At 51.9% G+C, this 17,730-nt stretch overlaps 1 protein-coding gene across 1 annotated transcript in view; it reads left to right on the forward strand.

The window, feature by feature from the left end:
* The first annotated feature begins 669 nt into the window (after window positions 1-669).
* Window positions 670-17,730, forward strand: part of XPNPEP2 (X-prolyl aminopeptidase 2) — a 27,202-nt gene continuing 10,141 nt past the window's right edge. The window contains exons 1-14 of the mRNA XM_036841083.1: window positions 670-988; window positions 3,617-3,687; window positions 5,194-5,304; window positions 6,243-6,306; window positions 7,310-7,414; window positions 7,657-7,743; window positions 8,756-8,902; window positions 11,991-12,092; window positions 12,767-12,848; window positions 13,111-13,306; window positions 14,063-14,152; window positions 15,286-15,395; window positions 16,066-16,143; window positions 17,267-17,338. Coding sequence (XP_036696978.1) covers window positions 940-988; window positions 3,617-3,687; window positions 5,194-5,304; window positions 6,243-6,306; window positions 7,310-7,414; window positions 7,657-7,743; window positions 8,756-8,902; window positions 11,991-12,092; window positions 12,767-12,848; window positions 13,111-13,306; window positions 14,063-14,152; window positions 15,286-15,395; window positions 16,066-16,143; window positions 17,267-17,338 — 1,364 coding nt within the window. The 5' untranslated portion in view covers window positions 670-939. The remainder of the gene's footprint in view (window positions 989-3,616; window positions 3,688-5,193; window positions 5,305-6,242; window positions 6,307-7,309; window positions 7,415-7,656; window positions 7,744-8,755; window positions 8,903-11,990; window positions 12,093-12,766; window positions 12,849-13,110; window positions 13,307-14,062; window positions 14,153-15,285; window positions 15,396-16,065; window positions 16,144-17,266; window positions 17,339-17,730) is intronic.

The following is a 17,730-nucleotide window of genomic DNA, read 5'->3' on the forward strand; positions in this document are numbered from 1 at the left end:
TTTGCCCACTTCCCCCAGAGGGAGTCATGCCCGTTGGGAGTGACCCACACCGCAGGGGCACAAAGACCTGTTCTAGAAGCTATGGTAGAAAGGGCATGTCCAGTTAACCAAATTTGTCTTCTGGGAGCCCCCAAACTCCCCTTTCTGGGTCTTCTTCCCTCTTCAATGTCATCCCCCGATCCCTCCAGATGGGCCTTTGGGCTTTCATTCCCTCAGGTGCGAATGGCACTAACAGCTGAATGGACTCCGCCGTCCCCACCATCCCAAGAGAAGGGCAGTCTTCCCCTCTGCCAGTGACTGCTGCCACTTTTACAGAGGGGACCCTCCTGAGGGGACCCAGCCCTCAGTTCAGGAAAGTCAGTCTCCGGCTGTAACTAACTTCTCCGAGGGGTGCAGTGGGGCTTCACAGGCACTGGACAGAGAGGACACTGGCTTTTTCTGAGTCAGGCCAGCTCAGAAGAGGCGGAAGATAAACATCCATCTCAAAGCAAAAGTGAGGCTGTAGCCAGGCCTGGGGTGAGGGAGCTAATAGGAAACAGCTTGCTGGAGGGAGGGGGACAGAATTCGGGAATGGCCGAGGCTGGCTGCTGAAGAGGGGGCTGGGAGAAGCAGGCTGATTGAGACCAGCTGCTGCTCCTCTGTCTCAGAGATCTTTGGACTCTGCCCGGGGCAGGCTCACACCCTATTCTGGGTGACAGGGAGCCAGCAGAGGCTGCCTGGGGCAGTCGAGTCTTCTCCACCCAGCCTGACTCCTGGAACCCTCAGAAACCAAAGACCAGAGGACTCTCCATCCACCAGCTGGACACCTCCTCCCCATTGCCAGCCCCCACCCCCTGGCTGCTCCTGCCCCGGAAAGGCCTGGAAGAAGAGACCAAGGAAACAGCCCTGCCCACTCTCCCTTGACCCTCCATCCACCCAGCACCGGCATCTGAAGACCCCATGGCCTGGGCTCCCTGGGGCTGCTACCCCTGGCTTGTCCTCCTCTGTGGTATGTGCATCCCCCGTCTCTCCCTCCCACGCTGGGAGGGCAGGTCCAGCTGGAGAGCAGTTCTGGCCTCTCCCCTGTGGGCTCAGAAAGGGTTGGAGTGAAGGCTGGGCCTAGGTTGTCTCTTTTTTTTCTTGGTCCCTCTCTCTGTCTTGAGGAAGAGGAACCCCAGGGCCAGTCCTGGGGACCCTCAAGACTCATCTCAAGTCTGGTTTGGCCTCTTTCCATTCCCACCTGTTAAAGAAAAAATGATTCTGGCACTTGTTAAAAGAGTAAGGAAGATTTTATTCAAGACTATTGCAATAGGGGCGCTGCAGCAGGGGAGAAAGATCAGGCTCAACTCCGAATACAGCAAAGATGGCTGAGGACTTTTTGTCAATGAGCAGAGTGAGAGGGTCAGTGGATGGAAAATCGCCAAGAGGAGACATCAAGGGTGAGGAGATTCTTGCTAAACTGACTTAATAGGATCCATGCTGAAGGCAGGGTGATCAAATATCAAGGATGGATGATGAGGAATTTGATCAGATATCAAGGTTGATGAGATACTAAGGGTGGGGAATTCTCTCTAAGCTGACTTAGCAGGATTCTTGCTAAGTCTGGGCGATGCAGGCCCAGTAAGGACGGGATGGACTTGGAAGTCAAGGCCTAATGGAGAAGAGGGCTTGGAGGAGCCTAGCTAAAGTTTGGTCTTTGTCACCCTATGGTGTCCTGTTTGTACTCTTTAGTCACAGCTAAGTGCCCAGCCCAGCACCCTCCATATCCTCTCCACCCTGGCCCTAGGGAGGCCTCCTTCCCTTTGCTCTGTGGCGGCAGGACCCTACTCATTCATTCAGTACCCAGTTCCTGACACCTCCCCAGTGTCAGGCCCCGTGCCAGGGACCACAGAGTGGTTCGGCTGCAGAGCCTGCCCTTGGGAGCCACAGCCCTGACCTCAGAGAACAGCAGTTGGGGTGTCTAGAGGGACATGGGTTGGCTGTGTCTTGCTTCTTATGTTGGTGTTTTAGCGCCACCATTTTGCCAGAGATCTGTTCCTACAGAAATGAGTGTTCATTCTCTTAAATCAGCAGGGTGGATCTCATCTCTCCCTTGAGTTTATGCGACCCGGACCGGGAGAGAGAGTGAGGCAGGGCATTCGTGGTGTTAGAACCCAGCTGTACTCCTTCCATCTGTAGCTCAACCTCCTCAGAAAGGAAAAGTAGAGTGTCTCCCCAAACTCAGACCCCCATTACCTCTGGAGAGGTTCCCCCCCAAAAGATGGAGGGCTGGAGGGAAGGCCTATCAGAGACCCCTGGACTTTCAGGGTGTGAAGGCCCAGAGCCTGCAGGACTTAGCCCAGTGCCTGGCACACAGCAGGGGCTTAGGAAATGTTTGCTCAACGAATACTGGGCGACTCTTCTTGGGACACACCAAATTTGGGGCAGAGCCCCAACTGGAAACTAAGTCTCTATACATTCTCTCCCTTCTGGGGCACCACCCTTCCATGGTTGGCTTTTTTGTACTCAGATGGCCTAGGTTCAAATTCCTGCTCTGCCACGGACTCATTGTGGCAAAACTTGGGCGAGTAACTAAACGTACCTGGGCCTCAGCTTCCTCTTCTGTAGAAAGCAGACAATAATACCCACTTCCCAGGGTTGTTGCAAGTATCAAAAGAGAAACTAGGGCTTCCCTGGTGGCGCAGTGGTTGAGAATCCGCCTGCCAATGCAGGGGACACGGGTTCGAGCCCTGGTCTGGGAAGATCCCACATGCCGCGGAGCGGCTGGGCCCATGAGCCACAATTGCTGAGCCTGCGCGTCTGGAGCCTGTGCTCCGCAACAAGAGAGGCCGCGATAGCGAGAGGCCCGCGCACCGCGATGAAGAGTGGCCCCCGCTTGCCACAACTGGAGAAAGCCCTCGCACAGAAACGAAGATCCAACACAGCCATAAATAAAATAAATTTAAAAAAAAAAAGATGGCTAGCAGGACATCAGAGCCGTTTAAAAATAAAAAAAAATTTAAAAAAAGAGAAACTATAGGTAAATTGCTGAGTTCGGTGTCTAGCACACAGTAGGAGCTCTTTAAATGTTAACCCACCTTTCCCCACCAGGGGATGATGTCAGCCTGGGATTGCCTGGCCTCTGTAGCCTGGAATGAGAGGCAGATATTTGGACTGTAAGAAATGGTAGAAGTGGGCCTTGAATTTAAGTAAACCCAATATATATATAATTAGATTTATAGAAGGGTAAAACAAAGGTGGGGTGATTATTTAGCGAGATCCTCTAGAGCATTTAAGAGAAAATCTGATTACAAAAATTTAATTTACACACAACTTTTCCAGTTCGGTAGATCCTGAAAAGACCCAATTAGATTAGAAGGAAAAAATTGATTTAATGAGCACTAAAACCCATCCAAAAGTGGCAATCACTTGTCGATGAAACAGGTTTCTTTGATTGTGACCCAGGGTGCCATCCAATTCAGCCTGATTTCCTATGAAATGTAATTATTTTTATCCTCAAGTAGAGTTGGACAGCATCTCCTGCTTCAAAGGAGGCAGGCCCTGTGGGGACCAGGAGTGGGGTTGGGGGAACATGTCCCCGTGCTCTCTAGGACCTATCCAGTCTCCAAGTGACCCTGGACTTTTCTCCGGTTTCTAGCTTGTGCCTGGGGCCGCCCAAAGTCACTGGACCTGAGAGAGGATGTGAGAAACTGTTCAATCAGCCCTCCGGTGAGGCCCTGCCTCCGCCCCGCCCCCGCCCCGCCCGGACCCACAGCTCCCACCTTCCTCCCCATCCCCCATGGGCCCAGCTGCTAGCCTCACCCTCTACCAGCCTTCCTCCTGATTTCCGGACTCTGGGGCCACTGTTTCTGATTAGCCTCCCTCGGGGCGGGCGGCGCATTCTCAGGTGTCTGACATCCGCCCCTATCCCTCCCTCCCAGCCATTCCCACGGCAGGTCATCTCCTTCCCTCCAGGCCTGAGCCCAGGCAGCCCCTGCGAGAGGGAGGGAGGAGGGGCAGCAAGGAGGGAGGAGGCCCCTAGCCAGCCTTTAGCTGGCAGAGGCCAGGAAGAGGATGGGAGGAAAGAAAACAACAATTCTAGAGGAACGGGGAGGAGGGCGGAAGACAGAGGGCTAGAAGAGCCAGCGGAAGGTCAAGAGAGGGAGGCCTCGGGTGTGAAGACTGTGTGAAGGCCCAGCATATTGGAGCTGAAAGGTCGTCAGCTCCCTAGCTGGAGACCAGAGGGATTCTTTCCACAACTAGATGAGAGTGTGAAAGAGCTTCTCCAGACAGGAGCAGGCCAGAAGGTGAGGGCTCATGGGAAGGTGAGGGCTCATGGGAAGGTGAGGGCTCATGGGAAGGTGAGGGCTCATGGGCCTGCCAGCAGGTCACTAAAGCCTCAGGACAAATGGGATACATCTGCTTCCCTTGTCCACTTTATGAGACCACTGGGGCAGGCAGGTAGGTGGGCAAACCACATTATTTTTATGTTAAAATAAACATGGATGTATCCTGGAGTAGAAGGCAAAACAAAACAAAAAGCCCACACTTTTTATTTTTAAGATAAAATAACCTTTAACAAAATGTCTGGCTTGGAGACGATCTTTCCGGACAATGTCCCAAACTGCTGGGGGTACTCATTCACTCTCCTCTGCCATTTGGGACCAGTGAGTGGAAACTTGAAACAAGTCCCCAAGGTAGGGCTGCCAGGTGAAACTCAGGACGCTCAGTTACATCTGAATTTCAGATAATGAATAATGTGTTTAATATAAGTATGCCCCAAATAGTACTTGGGACGCCCTTATACTAAAACATTATTCATTGTTTACCTGAAATTCAAATGTGACTGGGTGAGCATCCTGTATTTTGATTTGCTAAACTGGCAACTCTACCCCAAGGTATCCAAAGAGAGGCCATCCCCTGGCCTGGCCCAGTGCCAGGGCTCAGGACCCTGCAGTTCTTACCCACCCCCTACCCCATCCCAGACTCAGGTCCCATTACTGTCACAAAAAGTCTCTCTCCAAGCTCTTAAACACCTCCATCTCCACTCAGCCCAGGCACCTTAATCTAGACTAATCCATAACATCAGCTTCTGCCCCATCCCTCTCCAGGCTGGCCCAGCCTACCCAACCCCAATCCCTGCCTAAGGAGAGGATGGGGGCCCCGGCGACATTTTCTCTAAGCAATGTGTGTCTGTGTGTGTGTGTGTCTTGGTGTCTTCCTGTCACCTGTCAGTACCTTCCAGTTACTGTGGTCAATACCACAGCGCAGCTCACAGCCCTCCGCCAGCAGATGCACACCCAGAATCTCTCTGCCTACATCGTCCCCGACACGGATGCCCACATGGTGAGGGATGGCTCCTCCCACCAACCCCCCACCCCCTCCCCGCCCCGAGCCGGGTCTGGCCTAAGAGAACAGGCCACAAACAGGACGCTGTTAAGAATTGGAAGATGGAAGACAGAAAAAGGATTTGACAGGCAAAGGGAAGGAAGTGGGGAGGTTGGACACGGGCGTTTTAGGGCAACTGAAAGAATGTATTCCTTTACATAGGAGAGAAGACATTGCCAAATCTCCTTGACCTCAGGCAATGAAACTATAAACAACTTCAGAACGATTTTGATTAATTCCTAGATGGCGGATCCAGAATGAATGTTTAGGATACCCCTGCCCTAGGAGGTTAGAATGTGGGCTGGGAACTGAATTAGAAGAACCCTGAGCTCCCTTCTGGCTCAGCCCTTCCCATCAGCTGATGGATGGAGCGCTGAAATGATCCAGCATCCAAGATTCCACAAGTTTGGGGTGTAGGCCGGGAGAGGGGAGCAGACAGGAAAGAAGATGGTCTGAGCCAGAACTGCTTTTCCCAAAGCAGCGCCCCTACCCACCCATCCCACCCTTTCCCACCCTGGCTCCACCTCCACCCCATCCACCTTCCCAGCAACAGCCCAGTTGGAAGAGAAGGCATTTTCAGTGTCAATATGATTACTTGAATTCATTTTCCCACCTGCCAAAAAGGGCTAAGAAGCTTGGGTAAGTGTCTGAACTTCTCTGAGCCTCAGTTTCCTCTACTGCGAAATGGGAATAATGAGATCTGTCTCCAAGGGTTATGAGAACCCAAACACAATAATGTGTAAAGCTCTCTGCACAAGTTATTTATGAGGTACCCATTGGGCTTGTAGGACTGGTTGAAACTGACTAGACAGAAAGAACCGGGATGTGGTTGGGGGCCTTCCATGCGGGGTGTGACTCCATGAAGAAGGCTAATGACGGTGTTGTTGATTTCCTAGAGCGAGTACATCAGCGACTATGACAAGAGGCGTGCGTGGATTACAGGCTTTACGGGGTCTGCAGGTGACAGCCATTACCGGCCCTCATTGTTTCTGGTGGGAGACCCAGAGTGGTCAGAGAGGCCCTGGTGTGGCTAGTTCTCAGCAGCCAGGAGCCCAGGAGCGAGTGTCCAGAGGCCCCTGCTCCTCTCTCTGCCTCCCCCTTCACCACTCCAAAAGGGGTCACCAGGGCACACATCTCATAGCCCAGCAGCCACGCTTCTGCATGAGGCAGATGGCCCTCCTGACTTCTTTCCTGTGCTCGCTGCCTCGGCCACAGCCAGGCCCAGCCGGCACTCCCTGGGCTCCATTTCTGGGACAGTTGCTACCTCTATATCTAGCCACTAGGAGCCCGCTGATGCCCTTCACACAATGGCTCGTTTGGGGACAAAGTTTTACTTTGCTGGTCCTTTTATGGATAACACCACCTCACGTGGCCAAATGAGGCACAAACATAGAGGCCCTTTATGGGGTCCCAGTTTTGGAATCGGCCTCCCACCTTGATCCTGGCCCCTTGAATGAAACCTAAGCTTCCCTTGCTGATCCTTAAACATCCCTCCCCTGGGCTTCAAGCTGCCTGGCTTGCCCATCACGGGCCCTTCTTCTCTTTGCAGAAGTCGCTGGGTTTGGCCTCTCTGCCTGTCCTCAGCTAAGCCCCTGGCTTAGTGTTCCCATCAGCCACCGCATCTTCATGCTGACTGCCACACCATCTTTGCTGAGAGCACCTACATGTAGCATCGACTTTTGGGGATGGACAAAAGCAGACCCCACTTGTCCTGCTAAATGCCCCCTTAGGAAAGGGCCTCAAGGCAAAGCAGAGATGCCCAACTCAGGACACACTTCCGGCTACCTTCCCCCCAACACTCTCTTTAACATCTCCTGCCTCACTCCCTTCCAAGGGAGGAGAGCAGCTCTTTCCAGAGACCCCTCGTGACACTGTCAGAGCCAGCACCGCATTGCTAAAGCGCTAACTAAAGCCACGCTCCGCACCTTCACCCTCCCCTCCAAGTTTCTCTGTTCTGCCCCAGGAATCGCTGTGGTGACCATGGGGAAAGCCGCTCTCTGGACCGACAGCCGCTACTGGACCCAGGCTGAGCGGCAGATGGACTGCATCTGGGAGCTCCATAAGGAAGGTAAGAGGACGGCACGGATTTGTTCCCCAAGCCCTGGAGCCCAGACTGGGTTCGGGAAGGTACAGGTGAGGGGGTGCGTGGAAGACCATGCTGGGCCCCTGTGGGAAGCTCAAGAAATTTGCAGCCGTCCCTAATCTTTGAGGTGGATATCAAGGAGGACAGACATGGAAGGACTGTCACAGACAGAAGCCCAGCTGGAGGGCCTGGGGTAACCTCAGTGTCCCTTCTTGTCTTTCTCGCAGTTGGCACCACTCCTGTTGTCACCTGGCTCCTCACCGAGATTCCTGTTAGAGGGCGTGTGGGCTTTGACCCCTTCCTCTTCTCCATCAGTATGTTCTTCCCTCAGTCCCTGCGTTTGTCCACACCGGCGAGGGACACTCACACCCTCAGGATGTAAAGAAGCACATCTTGGTAGAAGGAGGTGCAGGGTGACTCTAAAGATAGAGTGTTTGAACTTGTAGTTGCAGAATATTTTGCAAAAAGGGTGTATTCCTGGATTGTGTAATGAAGATACATTTAAAAGAATAAACATAGATTTTTTTTTTTTAAGTCCGGAGTGCAGAGACCCAACCTAGAAGACTCAGGGAATCGTTAAGACCTAGCCAGTGGGTAGGCCAGGATGTTCTTAAACCTAGAACCATCCTCTGTGCCCTGGAACTCTAACAATCAGGGCACTAGAACCACTTGGTAGCCCTCTTCTGGAAGGCAGCTTGGAAGGGTCAAAGGAGTTGAGAGGGTTTCTGAGTAAAGAAGCACAGTCCCTGGGACTTCCCTGGCCGTCCAGTGGTTGAGACTCTGCGCTCCCACTGCAGGGGGCGTGGGTTTGATCCCTGGTCGGGGAACTAAGATCCCTCATGGCACACATGGCGTGGCCAAACAATTTTTTTACAAAAGGAAGCACAGTCCCCTCTCCTCCCGTCCAGGAACACAGCTCCCTGAGCTCCAGTGCCCCCGCCAGCTGGCCAGCCTGCCCCCAGGGTGCCGTCCTCATGAATATGCACGGAAAGGCTCCCACTTCAGATCTGGCTTCTTTGCCAGCCTTTCCAGTGGCCTGAACCTCACCATTCCTTTGGGCTGTGGCACTGAAGTTCAGTCAAACAGACAGGACCGAAAAGAGGGCCCCGCAGCCCTTGGCACTTAAAAGGGCGAGCTTAGCTAATTGACCGTGGGCAGCACTGGGGCGGGCTCAGGGCAAGCTGAAGGAGGAAGGCGAGAGGGCACAGCCCAGGCTGCTTGAGCGGAACAGGAGGCAGAGGGGACAAGAAGGAGCTTTGCCTGAGTCACAATTTTCCCGGAGGCATACCCAGGCAAGGGACAAGTGACTCCTTCCTGCCTCTGCAGATTCCTGGGAGAGATATAACGTGGCCCTCCGAGACTCTGGCAGAGAGCTGGTGTCCATCACCGTCAACCTTGTGGACCTGCTGTGGGGGTCAGAGAGGCCTCCGGTGCCAAGTGAGCCCATCTATGCCCTGCAGGAGGCATTCACAGGTGATTCCTACGCCCGTTCTCTTTCCCACCTTGGAGCAACACAGGCCCCCGCTGCTGCTCCTTTGGCTGAAAAATTTATCCTAAGAGGTCCCAAAGCAATGGTTTCATGTGCGCCTGAATAGCTTGGGATGCTTTCTTAAAACGCAGATTTCTACGCCCCATCCCTTCAGAGAGTCTGAATCAGAAGTTCCTCGAAGCATATTTAGAAAATGCTGGAATAAAGAGTGTCAGGATTTGAAGCAAGAGGGAACAGGAAGGGGGGAAACAAGGGAGTCGGAGAAAGATGAAAAAACACCTACCCCTCTAAAGAGAGAAACAAACATGATATGAGCTTCTTGTCTGGTAGTGAAGACTGGTTTGTATTGAATCATTCAGACCTTGACTTCTGGTCCTCCTGTGATAGGGAATTTAGATGTAAGATGGCCGGGGTCAGATGGGCTGGCATGGACAAAGGAAGCAAAAACTAAGCTCAAGCTCAGTCTGTGGCACAGATTAGGGTTCAAGTTTTGGCCGGACCGCAAAGGAAAATTAACTGACCCCCAAAATTCTAACATCGATAATCTTGACCGTGTTGACACCATCTAAATATGTCATAAAAGAACAATAGGCTCTATAATTCTTATAAGTAGTAACTAAACTGACCGAACCCAGGCTACTGAGTATGAATCAATGTCTTGGCCACCACCAGCCCCTACCTCCCTAGGAATTCTGAACAAGCCCATAGACTTGGATTCCTAGAAACATTGGGCAATCTGAGAGGTCCCTTTCCACACACAGGTCTATGCACACTTCTTGTTTGGAAAGGAATCCCAGAAACAGGAGAGAAATTTCAAAATAGCGAGTCTGATGAAACAAGTCAAAATTGTGTCCAATTTTCTTTATTCATTCTGATGTAACTTGCAGAAACTTTCTGCATCTTGACGCAGTTTTTAAAGAAACTTGCTATCCAAGACAGTTCCATCATAAATAAAACTCATCCCATTCGGATAAAGAAGGGTGCGGTTATGTCAGGAAGAGGAGTGGATAAAGGGGAAAATCTTCCAGGGACTGGGAGAGAATTCACATGGGTTTTATCACTTCCCACAAGTGAGAGGAAGCCAAGCCATCACAGGCTGCTAGTCTTCAAGGAAAAGCCATCCAGAGCCAGAACTGGGCCTGGAAGCCCAAGAACAGAGTCTCTAAGCTCACAGAGACAAGAGAGACTTTCTCTCCAGCCACTCACAGGTTTTAAAGGGGGCAAAGAGCAAAGGGAAGAACATGAAAAGTAGTTACTCAAAGATACCTGTGTGTATCAAACAATTTAAATTGGCTTTCATTTGTTGTCTCAAAAATGTATCACATCCATGAACCTTGAAAACATAATTCTAAGTGAAAGAAGTCAGTGAAGGCCCCATATTGTAGAATTCCATTTGTGTGAAACATCCAGTGTAGGCAAATCCATGGAGACAGAAAGCGGATTACTGGTGGCCGGGGGCCCGGGGGCCAGGGGGAGAGGCAAATGGGGAGAGACTGCCTAATGGCTACAGAGTTTCCTTTTGGGATGATGGAAATGTTCTGGAATTAGATAGTGGTGGTAGTTGCACAATTTTGTGAATCCTCTTTTTTTATATATAAATTTATTTATTTTATTTTGTTTATTTTATTTTTGGCTGTGTTGTGTCTTCGTTGCTACATGCAGGCTTTTCTCTGGATGCGGCGAGCAGGGGCTACTCTTCATTGTGGTGCCCAGGCTTCTCGTTGCGGTGACTTCTCTTGTTGCAGAGCACGGGCTCTAGCCGCGCGGGCTTCAGTAGTTGTGGCACACAGGCTCAGTAGTTGTGGCTCACGGGCTCTAGAGCACAGGCTCAGTAGTTGTGGCGCACGGGCTTAGTTGCTCCGCGGCATGTGGGATCTTCCCAGACCAGGGCTCGAACCCATGTCTCCTGCATTGGTGGGCGGATTCTTAACCACTGCGCCACCAGGGAAGCCCTGTGAATGTTCTTAAAGGCACTGAATTGTGCACTTTAAAATGGTTAAAATGATAACACTTTATGGTATGTGTATTTTACCACAATAAAATAAAATAAACCTAGAAGAAGTATCGCACCCAAAGCTTTGGTTCTTGATGAACAGTTTTACCTGTTTGCATAAAGATTTTTTAAATTGAATTATGTTGTTTATGCTAATCTCTCAGCCCAACTAGGACCCTTAATGCTTATGATCTTCTGCCAGCAAATTCCTAGCCCTGCCTAGCGGCAGACTCTTTAGAGGGATTACAGGGAGCAGGAAAAAAAGATGAAAACCAAAGTCCTAGAACCAGGATACAAGCATCCCAGAAAGGACAGCTCTGAGACACAGAGTTTAAGGACAAGGTTGGAGACTAACAAGGTTAGCAAGATAGTCCAATGTCTATACCGATTAAGAGTGTGAGCCATGTAGTCAAACAGACCTGTGTTCAAGTCTCAGTTCCGCCCCTTGCCAGCTATAAAAACCATAGATAAGTCACTTTACCTCTCTGAAGCCTCAATTTCCTTATCTGTAAAATGGGCCAAGTAAGGATTAAAACAATGTACACAAAGTGCTTAGCCCAGACCCAAGTGGCTTTAGTAAGCGCTGGGGTTACTGCGAGGAAGAGGATTAAACACGGCCCAGCCCTATCCCTTTGCCCTTCAACTAGGGCTGCTCTCCTGATCTCTGTTTTGCATGCTTATTTATTAATCAGAAAGTTATACCAGATTTTCTATACACCCAGACACAATTCTACATACATTACAAATATTAGTTAATTCGGACCTCATAACAACTCTATTGAGGTAGACACTATTATTATAATCCATCCCCATTTTACAGATGTGCAAAATAGGACACAGAGGGGCTAATCTTCCCAAGGTCACCCAGCAAGTAATGACAGAGGTAGGATTTAAACACAGACAGTCTGGGTCAAGAGCCCATGTCCTTAATGATTACACAAGCAAGAGTTTGGTTAAAGAAAGGGTTCTACTGCTTCTAAAGGAATGGAAAACTATTGCCCTAAGGGAGCCCTCTCAGGAACAGAGTGCCAAAGAGAAGGTAGATCACTTATGCTTTCTTTTGGCTCTTTTGCTTCTAGGAAGCAGCTGGCAGGAGAAAGTATCTGGCATCCGCAGCCAGATGCGGAAGCATCGTGAGGCCCCAACTGCCGTGCTTCTGTCCGCACTTGATGAGACGGCCTGTGAGTATAGATTTGTGGATGCAGGGGGGTGCCTGGGTTCCCCCCAACCCCCAAGCCTCCTGGGCCCTGCAGCACAGGACTCCTCCCCCAGCAACCACTGACCCATGGGTTCTGAGAGCTCCGTGGTCATGGCCTGCGGGAACTAAGGTGAGGGCAGGAGCTCACGTCTGCTCGCTAAGGAAACCAGGAAGCCCTGTGCAATCTGGGGCCAGCCCCCGGGCCATCAGAGGACCAGGAAACCCCAGCAGCAAAGGCTTCTGTCTCATGAAGGGGAGGAGGCCCAGCAAACACCTCCCAACCTGCTGGCCACGAGCCCAGGGCACTCAGCTTCCCGGCTTTAGCACCCCGTGCAGCCCTATTCTATCCCATCGTGGCTCAGCGCTTCTCACCTGACCCCAGCTCTGGGCTTCAGGTATTCTGGGAACCCACCGACACCGTGTGCAGACTACTGGCTGGGTATCTGCCTTTTTCTGGGAGAAAGTGCCCCTAGCGCTCGTTAGTGCTTCAAAGACCCTCCCCCGCTCCGGAAAGACTGAGAAACATTCAGGGGCAGAGGATGTGGGCGTGCGGCTGGGGATCCTTGGAGGCCAAAGCCAACAGTAGGGCAAAGGTGTCATGTGTACTTGCGTCAGGCGGGTCAGCCTCAAATAGTCCCCATCAATTCTCTTCCCCAGGGCTCTTCAACCTTCGCAGCAGTGACATCCCTTATAACCCCTTCTTCTATTCCTACACGCTGCTCACTGACTCCTCCATCAGGTAGGGCTTGTCCTTGGCTTGCGGTCACGGACTTCCTCCAACTCCTCACTGCCCCAACATGCAGCCTTCCCAGAAGCGGGATGCCTGCCCCAGCAGGACCCTCGAGGAAGCCTCCGATCAGCTTGTCCTGACCCCCTCGACCTCTGGTCTGCTCAGCTGCCTGGCGCAGGCCTCCTCTCACCTCCAGGAACAAAGGGCCGCTGGTCTTTTGCACTGTCCTTAGATTCTCTCTGGACCCTCCTGGTCTCCCCTCTCCACCTAGGTTATTTGCAAACAAGAGTCGCTTTAGCTCCGAGACCCTGCAGTACCTGAACTCTGGCTGCACGGGTTCCATGTGTGTGCAACTCGAAGATTACGGCCAAGTCCGTGACAGCGTCCAGGCTTACACCTCAGGAGTCGTGAAGATCTGGATCGGGACCAGCTACACCTCGTATGGGCTCTATGAAGTGATACCCAAGGTGGGTTTGCCAGGCACCGTCCTCCCCACCCCCCAACAGCCCTGATAAGTCTCAACCTAACGCGGGGTGGTGGGGGGACAGCCCCTGGGCCGTTCTGGCAGTTGGTCAGTCAGCAGTGGTACACTGAGTCCCCTTCTAGGGCTCCCCGGGAAGAGACAGGACATCTGTCCACAGAGAGCTCAGAGACTGTCAAGGAGGCTGGGGGAGTACAGGCTGGTAGAGCAGAGGCTTTGAGGTCACCAAACCTGAGACTGAGAACTGGTTGTGCCATGACCCTGGACAAGTGATTTAGTCAATCCGGCCTCCGTTTCCTCACCTGTAAAATGGCACTAAGAGTCACAACCTCAAAAGAGTCACTCTGAGGAGATTTAAAGGAGACAGTGCATGTAAAGCCCAGTGCCTAACTCACGGCAGGCACTCAATAAGTGGTAGCTGTCACGATATGAGATGTGCAGGAAACACACTGTGAGAACAGCCCGTGGCTGGCAGGGACCAGGCTCGGATCCACCCCAGAGTGCTGCTGGGATCCAGGACCAGGGAGGGAGGAGGAAGGGAGGGAGGGAGGGAGAGAGGGAAGGTTAGGCTGGAAGGGAAAACTAGGAAAGCCCTGCGTAGTCAGAAAGCACACGTGGGAAGGGCATTGCCACTCCAGGAGACGGCAAGTCTCATCTGAGCTGGAATTTCCTGCCAATCCTTTTCAAACACCACCGTGCCCTAGAGAGGGCTCCCAGACCGCTTCCTCTCTGCCCCTCACAGGAGAAACTCATAGCAGACACCTACTCCCCAGTGATGGTAACCAAGGCGGTGAAAAACAGCAAGGAGCAGACCCTCCTCAGGGCCAGCCATGTAAGTCCATGGGCAGGCAGACACACGAGCCTCTGGGGAGCTCCCGGTCTGATGCGTTAGAAAGGAGACCCTGCCGGAGGAGCCTGAAGAAGGCCCTCAGTGAAACAGAGACGTGGACGCCAAACTCCTGGGCACCCACTTGTGCTCCACTCTGTTGTTACCAGCGTGGTTCAGTGGTTTAGAGCCTGGGCCCCGGAGCTATGGTATCTGAGTTCAAATCCTAGTTCCTCTACCCATCTCCTAGCTGGGTGACCTTAGGTAAGTCACTTCCCCTCTCTGGGCCTCGGTTACCTCCTCTGTAAAATGAGGATCATAACCATAACCCATAGCAGAGGGTTGTTGTGAGGATTAAAGACATGTATCTACATTGTATAGTATAAATAATAATGTATGTTTAAATATATTCATTGTAATACATAATTAATATAAATATATATAGTGTACATATATGCATTTATATATCTAATATGTACATATAAATATATAATAATTACATAAATATATGATACTTATATAATGATTATATAGTTCTATATGTATAAGTATAATTATGTAATTATATATTTTTAATATATTGCTTTGAGCACTGCCTGGCACATTCCAAGTCTTAAATAAGTGTTAGCTATAATAATTCCTTCACCGCAGGGAGAGGATGGCTTGCCCCTTTGGATATTCCTGTTAAAATTAGGATACGCTGCCTCATTTTTGAAAACTTTTCTTGTGGAAAATTTTAAGCATATACAAAAGTAGAGGAAATAGCATAATGATCCCCATCACCATCACCCAGCTTCAATAATCATCAACTCAAGGCCGATCTCATTTCCTCTACAACCCTACATTCATTATCTCCACTCCCCGTCCTCGGCTGCTGGACGATTTTAAACCAAATCGCGTCTATCATATCGTTTCTTCTATCAACATTTCAGTATCTCTGACAAGAACTCTTTTCAAAACATGACCACACTCTGATCATATATATAAACATTAATAAGAATCCCTTAATATCATCGAACAGCCAGTAAGACCCTCATGTTTTTAAAGTTCAGCTCCCAGAGCAGTCCCCCCATCTCCTTCATCCCTGAGCCCCGGCTGAGACCATTCCTCGGCCCGCCTCTCTGCCTGCCCTGCTCCAGGTGCGGGACGCTGTGGCTGTGATCCGATACTTGGTCTGGCTGGAGGAGAACGTGCCCAAAGGCACCGTGGATGAGTTCTCAGGGGCAGAGCTGCTGGAGAAGTTCCGAGGGTGAAGGACCACAGCCATCCTTTTCGGCTGACTGTCTTAGCGTGGGGGTGGGGGCAGGGAGGGGGGATTGGTCTCCTTATGGGGGAAGGAAGACCCTCCTTGTATCTGAGGGCTCCTCTGGAACAAGGAGTGACAGGTTCTTGGGTGGTCATGGTCGGGAAGCTGGGCAGCGGTGTTGGATGACATTCCCCAGCTCTGCGGAAAGTGGGACAACTTGAAGGGCCACAACCCAACAGCGCCCCCTAGTGTCTGCTTCAGGCCAGCTCAGGCCAGGTAGGACCTTGGACCGCTTGAGAATATCAGGTTGGGGAGGGAGGTTCCCTGAGGGCACACTTAGCCCAGGATGCTGCTCCGGAGTTGAGGGAGTTTTCAGATACAGGGAGCTAGGTTTCTTCACTCTTGCTTTACTAGGAACTCACTTTGGGACACAAGGCCTTGGTTTCCCCATCTATAAAATGGAGGTAGAGGAGGAAAAATTGGCCTCTACAATCTCTGCTTCTCTGACCTTGAGTGGTCTATGAGTGACAGGTCCGGGCTTGGGAAGCGGCAGGAGGTGGGACTGGGAAGGCCAAGTGGAGCCTGGCTGAGGTAGAGGTGGCCGTCACCTTCACTTGCCCTTGTTGGATATCCTGGGCCCATTCATTGACCATCCCTGCCTTGTCCTTTCCAGAGAAGAAGAGTTCTTCTCTGGATCCAGTTTTGAAACCATCTCTGCTAGTGGCCTGAATGCTGCCCTGGCCCACTACAGGTACTTCAGAAGAAAGAATTTTCTGGGGCTCTGTGGAGGACCTGAGTCCACATTTAAGCTCTGAGGCCTTTAGCATTGTGGAGGCTGGAGGTGGGGCACGGAGCCCAGTCGGGCGTTGGGAGTCTCCTTTGAATTAAAAGACTTGAGTAATTTCTCTGCTCGAGAGGCTGGGACTTTGTGAGCACTCTGGGCAGAAGGATCTGAAAGGGAGATGGTGGGGCTGCTGCTGGATGTTTTTCCTTGGCTTCCTGTGAGTTATTTAATTCTTAAAGCTCACAAGCACATGGAGAGAAGGACCCATTCACTCTGCCTGAACCAACCAAGGTGGGCCCAAGATGTAGGCTGGCCAGATGTTTGGCTCCGTACAAAACAAACACCTGCAGGCCCGCCTGATGCAATTTGGGGGTGGGGGGTCGAGCCAACCAGAGGCCTCAGCCTGGCAAGGGCAAAGCAGGGAGAGGGCAGACACCCTCCAGTGGCTGGCCTGACCCATCCCAGAATTCCCTCCTCCAGTGTCCCCAAGCCTTCGGCTGCCTTAGCCCAGCCCCTTCTCCCTGCTAGAGAGTAACAGGGTAGGAACTCCTCAGCCCTATCAACTCCTGCTCTCCAGCTCCACCCTCGGGTACCCTCCCTTCCTGTGCCCTGGCTTCTTGGGGCCCTCTGCTCCCAGAGGTGGCAAGAAGTTAGAGAAAGCCCCAGACTCAGCATCTGGGTCCAGGTCCAGCTCCCTCACGGCTTCCCCTCGGGGCCTTCTGTGAGCCCTTTCTCTGCAGACCTGTTTCTCCTGATGTAAAAAGAGATAGCTCAGCTAGGTGTTCATTGAAGTTCTCCCGTCTCCCACATTCGGGGCTCTTTCCTTTCTCCCCTCCCTGGGGACCAGGGCCTTGCTTGGGGAGGTGCAGGATGAACAGAGGTGCAGGATGAACAGATGTGCGCTGAGGAGATTAGCAGCAGAAGCTCAGTAGGCTCCCAGGGCCCTTTGGGAGATGATGACTTCCGCAAAGGAGTTAGCTAGAAGGCCGGCCCCCAGGGGGGAGGAGGTTCCTCTGCTTTCACTCAGGACCCCCACCTCACCCAGCTCAGGGTTAGGCTGCTCCTTGCTCAGCGTCTCTCCCCTTCCCAGCCCCACCAAGGAGCTGCACCGCAAGCTGTCCTCAGATGAGATGTACCTGCTGGATTCCGGGGGACAATACTGGTATGTACTCCCCACCCAGCCCTGGCCCAGCTGTCTCAGCTCAGCCAAGAGCCAGCCAAAGCTTTCCCTTCCTGGGCATGGATGCTTCATCTGAGAAAGGAGAGGCCTGGACTGAATGTGCCTGAGTATCCTTCCCATTTTCACACGTGGGGGTCCCTGCCCGGTGGGCAGCAGACAGAGGCCAAAACAGTGGGGCTGCCCACAGGTGCTGCCCTGTGAGAATCAGGAAAAGACTCCCCTTGTGCAAGTTAAAATGTTTTTTAAGCCCGAACATTATTACACAGTCCGAACAGCCACGCTCAGCAACCCCGCCTGGCTGCACAAACATAGCGCCCATATTCTCACCCACTCATGCACACCCTGGACATGTCCCGCACGCCACCAGCATGATG

This window comes from Balaenoptera musculus, chromosome X (assembly GCF_009873245.2).
Source record: "Balaenoptera musculus isolate JJ_BM4_2016_0621 chromosome X, mBalMus1.pri.v3, whole genome shotgun sequence".
Taxonomy (NCBI): Eukaryota; Metazoa; Chordata; class Mammalia; order Artiodactyla; family Balaenopteridae; genus Balaenoptera; species Balaenoptera musculus.